At 36.2% G+C, this 12247-nt stretch overlaps 1 protein-coding gene across 4 annotated transcripts in view; it reads right to left on the bottom strand.

Moving 5' to 3' along the window:
- The window catches only part of FAM172A (family with sequence similarity 172 member A), a 444471-nt gene that overhangs the window by 384541 nt on the left and 47683 nt on the right, over positions 1-12247 (bottom strand). For all 4 annotated transcript variants that reach the window (XM_047877340.1, XM_047877329.1, XM_047877319.1 and 1 more), the window contains one exon: positions 3113-3214. In XM_047877340.1, coding sequence (XP_047733296.1) covers positions 3113-3182 — 70 coding nt within the window. In that variant the 5' untranslated portion in view covers positions 3183-3214. The remainder of the gene's footprint in view (positions 1-3112; positions 3215-12247) is intronic.

The raw sequence follows: 12247 nt of genomic DNA on the forward strand, positions 1-12247 counted from the left end.
TTCCCATTTAAGATACCAAAGCAGGTAGGGGTGCCAGGGTGGCTCAGTTGGTTAAGCATCCAACTTCAGCTCAGGTCATGATCTCACAGTCCAGTCCATGGGTTCGAGCTCCGTGTCAGGCTCTGTGATGACAGCTCAGAGCCTGTAGCCTGCTTTGTATTCTGTATCTCCCTCTCTCTCTGCCCCTCCCCCACTTATTCTCTCTCTCTCTCTCTCTCTCTCTCTCAAAGCTCAAAAATAAACATTAAAGAAATAAATAACTTGAAATGGAAAAGAAAGCTACATGTAATGGGTAAATCTGAAAAAAAAAAAAAAAAAAAAAAAAAAGATACCAATGCAGGTAGATTGAGGGCATCTGCTAATCTAAAACTTATGATTTTGACTAAAGTAACCTTAAAGGTACCTGACATCTAGTAATGTATAATATTTCTGCAGCTGAAATTTAGAATTTATTTTCTGTGAGACGGCTGTGTGAAAGGGAAGTGACTTACCAAGCCAGTAAGTGACTTTAATAGACTACTTACACCACTTGCACCTACATCACAAAGAAAGGTGTTTTGTTTTTTGTTTTTCATTTTAACTTACTCATTTTTGGATATCATAATTCTCATAAAGTGATACAGATTCTGATGCTTTAGGAAAAATGGGCCCTGTCAAAATAGCCAACTATTAGCACTAGTGTTAAAGGTAAAAAGAAGGTTAAGAGGCAAAGAATGTGAGCAGCGTTATCCAGAAAAAAAATACCTGATCGCATTGCAAATATGGCATTTCTCAAAGATTTGGACAATCCTGCCAGTGAGTGTCAAAGATCTGATTTACGACACTTTAGCTTAAGGTCCCCTGAAATCAGTTGTAAAGTTTCACATGTACACCTAAAATATGTGCTATTCTGGGAAACGTATCCATATATTTTATCAGATTTGTTATGGAGTCTAGGACCCAAAAGATGCTATCACTTGCCTAAATGAATTAATAAGTTGAAAGTATTTAGGACACTTCTTGGCATGTATTAAGAGTTCAATAAATACCAGGTATTGTAGAAGACAATATTCAAACTCAAATGGTTTGCCACAAGGCCAATTGTTTTTTAGTGATACTAAAGTGTGCTTCCTCATAATACTGCACCAGGGCATAGGGAGTAGAGGTGAGTGTAAAAGGGGATAAGCCTTTGAGTTCTTCACCAGCAAGGACATTTGAGCTGGGCCTTACACAACTGTAACAATGGGAAAATTGGCTAAGCAGGCATTTTAAACACAAGACGTATTTGAAAACGCACTGTTATCTGAAAGAACAAGGTACCAATTTGATGAAGGTAAAATACAATCTCTTCCCCTTTGTTACAAATTGGCTTAGAGTAAAATTTGTATCCAAATTCTTATTTTATCCAACTACTTTAAAATCCTTTATACAAAATTAGAAGCTTCAATCAGGTAATGAAAATTTAATTTCAAAGCTTTCATAAGAATTTTTGTCATTATAAAGCTAAAAAAGAAGTCGCCAAAGATACTAAGTTAAAATTTCCCTTTTAGGGGGTTAGCATTGAGACCCAGTTTCCTGTATACAAATCCTCACCTCTCTTAAAAGATATTCACCATTAACCTGAATTCAAAAGTGAACTGTATAATACTAAAAATAAGATCCTTAAAAATGACATTCTATCCTTAGAATTCAACCATGTCTGCCTCATACTGTTAGTCACTATTTATGTAAGACAGTGTCCAGGATAATTAAAAAATAAATGGCAAGTGTGTGCAAGGATGCATACATCTTCATGGTATATATACAGAAAAGGGCACATGTACATGCAAAAGTGTAGGTATGTATAAAAGTCTGAATGCAATATATGTGGATCCAAGGGTATGCAAAAGTGTGAAAGGTTGTGTGCATATGTTTCTGATAATAAAAGGAAAGATTAAAAGTGTACTGCTTCTGGGGGCGTCTCACTGGCTCAGTTGGTATAGCATGTGACTCTTGATCTCAGGATCATGAGTGCAAGCTCCACTCTGGGTGTGGGCCCAACTTAAAAAATGAAAACAAAGAAAAGTCTATTGTTTTTTTGTTTCTTACTCACTTTAAGAAATATTCAAGGAAGATGAAACATAGACTTTGATGAAAAATGATGTCTGATATCCATAGAGCAAACATAGTTCTATGATTTAGCCACAATACCAATATCCCAACCCATCCCTGTTCTGAGAAAATCTAATAATCATTTCAAAGGAAAAAAGGCAATGTTAGTCTGAGTGATCATTTAGTTCTGTCAATTAAAATATAAAGAAATTTTTAAAAAAACAAAATATTACTACTCATACATATTTTGGCATAAGATATCCTTTACTAAAAAAAGCATGAAAATATCAGAAAAGTGATCAAAGTTTCTAATACCATCTGTTTAAATCCACTTAATTTTCTAGTATACAGAGACCATCATTATATAAGCTGATACCTATAACTGATAATGCAAAGGGATATCTACTATGACATGATAACAAATCACCAATGTAGGGGGTATGGAGCAACTAACAGAAAGGTACACCTCAAATGCTACCTAGCTTGTAACAGCAATGCCCTTCAGGTACAACAGCATGTTATCAATTCAGTGAATCACAATTCTTTGTTCCAGAAACATCCCTGTAACTTATGGTATGTTCTCCCAAATCCCAAGTGCAAAGTTTACCTTATTCATAACTTAATTAATAAATTTTAAAATAAAGATGTTGCCTGAAAAAAATCATGGAAAATTGAGTATTATGCTTTAAAATATGGTCAAAGATAATAATTGCTAGTCATTTCATTTTAAAAATGTGGAAAAGTAGCATCTTTCTATATAATTTAATTCGGAATTACAACCGGATGCCAGCAAGTTAAATGCTCAAGGCTGAAATGCATAAGTCAAATCAAATTCATGTCCATTGGTTTAAGTGATGTGACAATTATGGGAAATTACAATTTGGTTCTTTTGCTTGAGTGAAGAATTTCACCATGAAGGGAAAAGTCATGATTTCTTAAATACATAAAACACTAACGGGCAAATAAAAGTAGCAAATAACATCTGTCCTATGATTCTATTAGCATGATACATAAATCTTGTATGTAGCATACAACCACTTACTTTCATTAAAAGCATATTCAAATCCTTCCAGGGTATCCGGAAAATCAAGAGGTGGTTCATCTTTTTTCATTAGTTCATCCAAATCAATCCTAGATAATAAATCTAGAAAAGAATATAAAATGTACTTATATTTTCATAGTTAATTACAAAGATTTCGTTTTAAATGTTTTTACGTATTCTTTTGTTCTATTAGCTTACTTTTTATGTATTGCCTTATTGATAATGCTTTTAAAGTTTCTAAGTTCTTAAAGTGCTATGTCATGACAATTTCAAAAGCACTTTCAAAATCATAATTGCCATAACAATCACAATTTTAGATCCTATGTACCCCTATTGTAAATTATGAACTTCTTCCCCTCAAAATATTCAGGTATTAATTTGTAACCTCCATCTTTTTAACCTCCATCTATATAGTTTAAAAGTTTCAGGTATTAAGATGATTTTTAAATGGTCACTAAATCTTACATATAGATGACACTACTATTTATGAAAAAAGAAACTTATAAATTTAAATAGGGGTAACATAGCACATTATTAAATTTTATATGAAAAATTATAATATTGAAATAAAACACGTAAATGGAGAAAGTTTGATTATCACAAAGAAGTTTTTATTCTTTACACTATCTGATTTCCATACAATAAAAAAATGGTCAACAAGTTTTTTAAATAAACATTTTATCTTGAAATCATTTTAGATTTACAAACAAGTTGAAAGATAGTACAGATATTGTCTATATACCCTTTGCCCAGTTTCCCCTATTGTTAACATCCTATATCACCAGGGTACATTTGTGAAAATGAAGAAACCAACGTCTGCACATTCTTATTAACTAAGCCCAGATATTATTCATCAGTTTTTTCATTAATGTCCTTCTTCTATTCCAGAACTCCATGTAGGATACCACACTGCATAAACTTGTCACGTCTCCCTAGCATCCTCTGGTCTGTAACAGATTTCTGTCTTTACTTCTTTTCCATGATCCTGATGGTTTTGAGGAATACTGGTCAGGTATTTTGCAGAATGACCCTCAATTTGGGTATGTTTGATTTTTACTTGTTGTGATTAGACTAGGGTTACAGGTTTTTGGAAAGAAAACCACTTTTGGAAAGAGTGAACTGACCCCTCTTTTCACACATATCAAGAGGAAAATGATATCCATGGAATATCACAGGAGATGTTAATTTACATCGGTTGGCTAAGGCATTGTCTGACAGTTTCTCAACTATGATGTTACTATTTTTCCTTTTCCATAATCTATTCATTGGAAGCGAGTAAGTCTAGCCCACAATCAAGGAGGAAAAGGTGGAATTATGTTCTATCTTATGGAGCAGAGAACATCTACATATATTTGTAATTCTCTTATATGAAACTTTTGTCTCTCTTCCTCCCTTTACACATTTATTCAATCTTATTTATATCAGTATGGATTCATGGATATTTATTATATGCTTTGGGTTACAATCAATATGTCATTTATTTTGTTGCTCAAATTGTTCCAGCATTGGCCATGACCGTAAGCTTTCAGGTGGTTCCTATAACTCTTTGACATGCTCTTATCTTTTTTTTTTTTTTAATATTTCCTTACTTTGTGTTACCACAAGATGCTTGCTCTAGCAATCCCTACCGAAATAACACCAGCATTCTTCACAGAGCTAGAACAAACAATCCTAAAATTTGTACAGGTTCAGAAAAGACTCTGAAGAGCCAAAGCAATCCTGAAAAAGAAAACCAAAGATGCCTCCACAGTTGCAGGCATCACAATTCCGGACTTCAAGCTGTATTACAAAGCTGTAATCATCAAGACAGTATGGTACTGACACAAAAACAGACACTCAGATCAAAGGAACAGAATAGAGAACCCAGAAATGGACCCAAAAATGTATGGCTAATTAATCTTTGACAAAGCAGGGAAGAATATCCAATGGAATAAAGACAGACTCTTCAGCAAATGGTGTTAGGAAAACTGGACGACATGCAGAAGAATGAACCTGGACCACTTTTTTATATTACATACAAATATAAACTCAAAATGGATGAAAGACCTAAATGTAAGAGAGGAGGCCATCAAAATCCTAAAGGAGAAAACAGACAAAAACCTCTTTGACCTTGGTCACAGTAACTTCTTACTCAACACATCTCTGGAGGCAAAGGAAACAAAGCAAAAATGAACTACTGTGACCTCATCAAGATAAAAAGTTTCAGCACAGGGAAGGAAACAGCAAAACTAAAAGGCAACTAACTGACAGAATGGGAGAAGATATTTGCAAATGACATATCAGCTACAGGGTTGGTATCCAAAATCTATAAATAACTTCTCAAACTCAACACCCAAAAAGCAAATAATCCACTGAAAGAATGGGCAAAAGACATGAATAGATACTTTTCCAAAGAAGACACCAAGGTGGCTAACAGACACATGAAAAAATGCTCAACATCATTTGTAATCAGGGAAATACAAATCAAAACCACCATGAGATACCACCTCTCACACTTGTCAGAATGGCTAACATTACCAACTCAGGCAACAACAGACGTCGATGGGGATGCAGAGAAAAAGAAGCCCTTTTGCAATGCTGGTAGAAATGCAAACTGGTGCAAACACTCTGGAAAACAGCATGCAGGTTCCTCAAAAAATCAAAAATAGAACTACTTTATGACCCAGCAATTGCACTACTAGGTATGTATCCAAAGGATACAGGAGTGCTGTTTCAAAGGGCACATGCACCCCAATGTTTATAGCAGCACTATCGACAATAGCCAAAGTATGAAAGGAGCCCAAATGTCCATTGACTGATGAATGTATAAAGAAGATGTGGTATATATATTCAGTGGAATATTATTTGGCAATCAAAAAGAATGAAATCTTGCCATTTGCAACAATGTGGACGGTACTAGAGTGTATTATGCTAAGCGAAATAAGTCAGAGAAAGACAAATATCATATGATTTCACTCATATGTGTAATTTAAGATACAAAACAGATGAATATAAGGGAAGGGAAGCAAAAATAATATAAAAATAGAGAGGGAGACAAACCATAAGAGACTCTTAACTACATAGAACAAACTGAGGGTTACTGTATGGGTGTTGGGTGGGTGGGTGGACTAAATGGGCAATGGACATTAAGGAGGACACTTGCTGGGATGAACAGTGGGTGTTATATGTAGGCAATGAATCAGTAAATTCTATTCCTGAAAGAAAGAAAAGAAAAAAAAAAAAGATATTTGCTCTAGGCTTAACTTTTCCCTGCCCCAGCTCTAGAATCAGTCTGTCAACAAGTATTTAATGGTATCTTTTAGGCTTTTAATATGGGATGAGGCAAAAATTCTCACTATTTGTCATCACGGAGTCCTATCAAAGCTCAGAAAAACAAAAAGATAAACTTCGAATTTATTCAGTTCTGAAAAGATGTTTTTTAAGAAAGTTTAGGTTTTGAGATTATTCATTCTAACTCAAGTTCCTGAAGAGAAAACAGCTCCTAGGATATATAATAAAGCAAAGCAGTCCCTTTTCCTCTCTTACAGAAATATAACAAATCCAACTGTATGAAACATGAAAATATGCCAAAGAAAAAAGTAGTTTGTCTGCCTCCAGTCTCTAGTCTGTCTCGTAGGACATACAGATAAGCCCACAAAAAAATCTTTTAGTACTCTTCAAACTGATATACCAAATAAACTTCAACTCATATAAAAATATACCATTTTCAACATTTAAAAATAATAAAATGTTTGGAAATGTCACATAATATGTATATTGGGCTAAAAAAGGGATACATGCTGACAAATTTCTGATTCATAAAGTTCTGAACACCATGTAATTATTTGCGAAACAGAGTAAAATAGAAGACTTAATACCCAAAATTGGGTTGGAGTGGTTAGAAAATGCTTCTCTCCAGTGAGTTCAAGTTCTGAGACAAAACTGACTCCTTCACTTCAGTCATCTTCTACAGTTCAAAACTTAGAAACCTTTTAATCAGACACACAGCGATGATCCAATACATAAGCAGATAGTTATATCATGTCTAATAACCATTTTCTCTACCAGCTCAGATCATAAAATGCCACCTAACATCTATGTACCAATTTAAAGTTGTCACGTACTTTACCTCACTTGATCATCACAACCCTATAAAATAGTAGCATGTATTACCACCTTCACTATCTGTCAGACAAGAAAATGAACTCAGAGAGGTAAAATGGCTTGTCCAAAATTATACCCTAAGAGTATAGTGGGATTAATAGAATAAATGTATTTTCCAAAATGTAACTCAATGCTCTTTCAAAATCACCACACTTACTCTATGTTCGATGCAACCCTAAAATACTGTGCCCCCTCTCTTCATTACCTTATAAAAAAGGAAGTTATAAATACAGAAATATGCTTTTACTTTGCCCAGAATGTTCCTGTGAATGACAAAATGTACTGAATAAATAGGAAATCCACAAACTTCTCCTCTGTTAACTAGGAAATCAGATATAGATTTTTTTTTTTAATTTCATTAGCACTGAGAGACATGTAGAAAGAAAACATCAGGAATTATGTTTTCTACTTTTTAAAATGAAAGCAACACTGTCAAGCTGCAGTTTATACAGAGACTGGGTTCCAAAGGCAGTGGATTAGGCAGAAATCAAGTATAAAAAACATTTCCATTAAGAATCCCTTCAATCACCTCTAAAATACAGTACAACTGATCCATATAACTTAAATATGCATCAGATGTAACACAAGTGTTTCTTCTAAAACATGCCTCAGGTGATTAAAGTGATCCAGCAACTAGAATGCTAAACTTCAACTAAGCATATGAAGTAACTGGATAAAAATACCACTTGATATCCAGAAGAATTGAAAACAGAGACACAGATATTTGTACACCCATCTCATAGTAGCAGTATTCACTGCCAACAAACAACCCAACTGTCCAAAGACAGAGGAATGGTGTGATGGTTAATTTTATGTGTCAACTTGACTGAGCCATACCATGCCCAGATATTTGGTTAAATGTTACTCCGAGTGTGTCTGTGAAGGTGTTTCTGGATGAGATTAACATTTGAGTTTGGGTGAATATGTATATGATACTTTCAAACACTTTTGGAAAATTAATGAACATAATGAGATTGGCTGGTTGCTCCTAAAGTCACTGAACAAAGTGGTGGAAAAAAAAGATACATTCAGGGATGTGAATTCTCAGCTCAAGTGTAGCATAAATAACCTGTAATTTTCTAAGCATGTCCTGAAGGTGACCCTTATCTCTTGTAGCCAAAGGGCTGAGATTGTTAAAAATCAAACACAAAATCTCATCCTGCAACTAGCTGAAATACAGTCCAAGCAGAACTACCAGCCTCACAGGTGTCCATTGTTAAAGTGAGGACACCTACTGGGAAAGAATGGGATCATGTAAATTGGAATGGTGACGTGGGAAAACCCTGAAGAAGCTGGAGACAATAAGCCTCTAAATTGTGATAATTCTTTGCCAGTGGAAGAAGCCTTCCCATCCTCAGTAGTAGTGGTCTCTCTACCTTATTCTTAGAGAATTAGCCTGTGTTGCCTAAGAAACAGTAATGTCCTCCTCCACCCCGCCCAAGGCTGATGCCAGGCAAGACAAAGCTGATTCTCTTAAGGACCCACTCCCCAAAGCCCTCTTTGCAACTAGACTTTCAACTACACTCAAGTCATAGCAGGCCCCTAAAGGTGAGGTATATAGTATGACTCGTGAGGGGGAGCACAATATCCAACACTCTTGTGGATTTTCTAATTTATACAGACAGATCCAGAAAACATGTGTGGGAATAAATATTAAGGGTATGGGATTATAGTAGAAGGAACAATCAGATCATATTTATTGATATAGGCTCACTAAACAGATATTCCATATTTAACGTTGAATCTTGGGGAATTAGGATGACTGATTAAATGTCAGACCTGCCTTGGTTCAATGCAAAGGAAAGGGTCAAAGATTTTGGAAGACAGGAATGTTACAATGGATTTGTCACTGAAGACATACTCACTCACAATGGGAAGGTCCAGAAGACATACCTTTCCCTACTACAATGAGAAATAAATTTGTGAGGAGAACCCTGGCATTCTTGAAGAGCTCTGTAATGACTCATCTTATGCCAGACCTTACAGTGAGAACTAAATCACTAAACTAGGAAACCTGGGATGCTGTTTGGAATCTTCAGTAAGCCACTGGTGAATCACAGTACAGGCTCTTAGGATTTTGGAGTAAAGCCCTGCCATCTACTGCAGATAACTACTCTCGTTGGTCTGCTATTAGGCCTTAGGAGAGACTGAATGCTTAACCACAGGCTACCAAGTTACCATGTGACCTTAGCTGCTCACTATAAACTGAATGTTATCTGACCCACCAAGTCCTAAAGTTGGGTGTGTACAACAGCACTCCATCATCAAATGGAAATGGTGTATCTGTAACCAGGACTGAGTAGGCCCTGGAGGCAAAAGTTACATGAAGTAACCCAAATGCAGAAAGTCCCCATTCTTGCTACACTGAACTTCTATCTAACAGCATGCACCTAAGGCCTCAGGGGGAGTTCTTACCACCAGCTGATAGAAGGCAAAACTCAGGTCTGGTTTACAGATGGTTCTGCATGATATTCAGGCACCAACCAAAACCAGCCAGAGAGTCTGGGATACCACTGAAGGAAAGTGGTGAAAGGAAATCTTCCCAACGGGGAGAACTGTGAGCAGTGCACTTGGCTACCGTTTGCCTAGAAAGAGATATGGCCAAACATGTGATTATATAAAGATTCATAGGTTGTGGCCACTGGTTTGGCTGGATGGTCAGAGACTTGGAAGGAATATAATTGGAAAATTGGTGATGAGGAAATAAGGCAAAGAGGTGTGTGAATAGTCTTCTCTGAATGGGCAAAAGATGTGAAAGATAGCTGTGTCCCAACTTAATACCCACTAAAAGATTACCTCAAAAGAGGGAAGATTTTAATTACCAAGTGAGTAAGATAACTCTTTCTCTGGACACCAGTCAGCCTCTTTCCCCAGACACCCCTGTCATTGCTCAACGGGCTCATGAACAAAGTAGCCATGGTGGCAGGGATGGAGGAGGCATGGGCTCATCAATATGAACTTACATTAACCAAAGCCAACCTGGCTATAGCCATTACTGATTGTCCAAACTGCGAGAATCTGAAAATAACACTTAGCTTCCAATACAGTGCCACTCCCGAGAGTAATCAGTGAACTACCTGGTGGTAGTGGATTACATCATATTACTTCCATCACGAAAGAAGTAGCATTTTTGGTTTTTACTGGAAAAGACACTTTCTCTGAACACAGATCTGTCTTCCCCACATGAAATGCTTCTGCCATATCTACTATTTGTGGAGTTACAGAATGCCTTACCCACCATCATGGTATTCCACATTGCATTGCTTCTGATCAAGGAGCTCACTTCCCAGCAAAAGAAGTGCAGCAATGGTCCCATGTTCATGAAATTCATTTGTCTTACCCTTTTCCCCACCATCCTAAAACAGCTAGTTTGAGAGAATGGTGAAATGGCCTTTTGAAGATTCATTTACTGTGTCAGCTAAGTGAAAGAACCTGCAGGGCTGAGGCCAGATTCTCTAGAAGGCTGTGTATACTCAGAATTAGTTTCAAATATATGGTGCTGTTTCTCCCATAGCCATAATTCACAGGTCTAAAAATAAAGGGGTAAAAATGGGAGTATCACCACTCATTATTACCCCTGATGAACAAGGAAAGAATGTCCATTTTCTCACTATTCTTATTCAACATAGTATTAAGAATTCTATCAAGTACAAAAAAGCAAGAAAGGAAATAAAAGGCATATTGATTGGAAAGGGAGAAATTAAACCGTCAAATGTGCAAACAACCTGATGGCCTAACAGAAAATCTGAAGGAATCTACCCCCAAAACTCCTAGAACTATTAAGTGACATTAGGAGAGCCATTAGACATAATATCAACAAACAAAACTTGATCACATTTCCATAAACTATCAGTAAACACGTGGCAACTGAAAATGAACAAATCAGGAGACTATAGATGCTGGAGAGGATGTGGAGAAACGGGAACCCTCTTGCACTGTTGGCGGGAATGCAAACTGGTGCAGCCGCTCTGGAAAACAGTGTGGAGGTTCCTCAAAAAATGAAAAATAGACCTACCCTATGACCCAGCAGTAGCACTGCTAGGAATTTACCCAAGGGATACAGGAGTACTGATGCATAGGGGCACCTGTACCCCAATGTTTATAGAAGCACTCTCAACCATGGCCAAATTGTGGAAAGAGCCTAAATGTCCATCAAGTGATGAGTGGATAAAGCAATTTTAGTTTATATACACAATGGAGTGCTACGTGGCAATGAGAAAGAATGAAATATGGCCCTTTGTAGCAACGTGGATGGAACTGGAGAGTGTGATGCTAAGTGAAATAAGCCATACAGAGAAAGACAGATAACTCTTGTGTGGATCCTGATAAACTTAACAGAAACCCATGGGGGAGGGGAAGGAATAAAAAAAAAAAAAAAAAGAGGTTAGAGTGGGAGAGAGCCAAAGCATAAGAGACTGTTAAAAACTGAGAACAAACTGAGGGTTGATGGGGGGTGGGAGGGAGGGGAGGGGAGTTGATGGGTATTGAAGAGGGCATCTTTTGGGATGAGCACTGGGTGTTGTATGGAAACCAATTTGACAATAAATTTCATATATAAAAAAAAAAGAATAAACACGTGGCAACTGAAATTAAGAATACAACACTGTTTATAATCACCCTAAAGAATTAATACTTAGGTATAAATCTAATAAATATTTAAGACCTATATGCTGAAAACTACAAAATGCTGATAAAGGAAATCAAAGATCTAAATAAATCAGAGATACACCATGTCATGGATTGAAAGACTCAATAAAGATGTCAATATTCCCCATATTCATCTATAGGCTTAAATAGAATATTAATCAAATCTCAGTAAATTTTTTTGCAGATATGGATAATTTAACTCTAAAATGTATATGGAAAAGCAAACAACCTAGAATACCTAAAAGCTAAAAATTTGAAAAAGAATGAAATGGGAAGAATCACTCTACTCAATTTTAAGACATACTATACAGTACAGTAATCAACAGTGTTGCCAAAGAGATAGAC

Source organism: Prionailurus viverrinus, chromosome A1, assembly GCF_022837055.1.
Source record: "Prionailurus viverrinus isolate Anna chromosome A1, UM_Priviv_1.0, whole genome shotgun sequence".
NCBI classification, from domain to species: domain Eukaryota; kingdom Metazoa; phylum Chordata; class Mammalia; order Carnivora; family Felidae; genus Prionailurus; species Prionailurus viverrinus.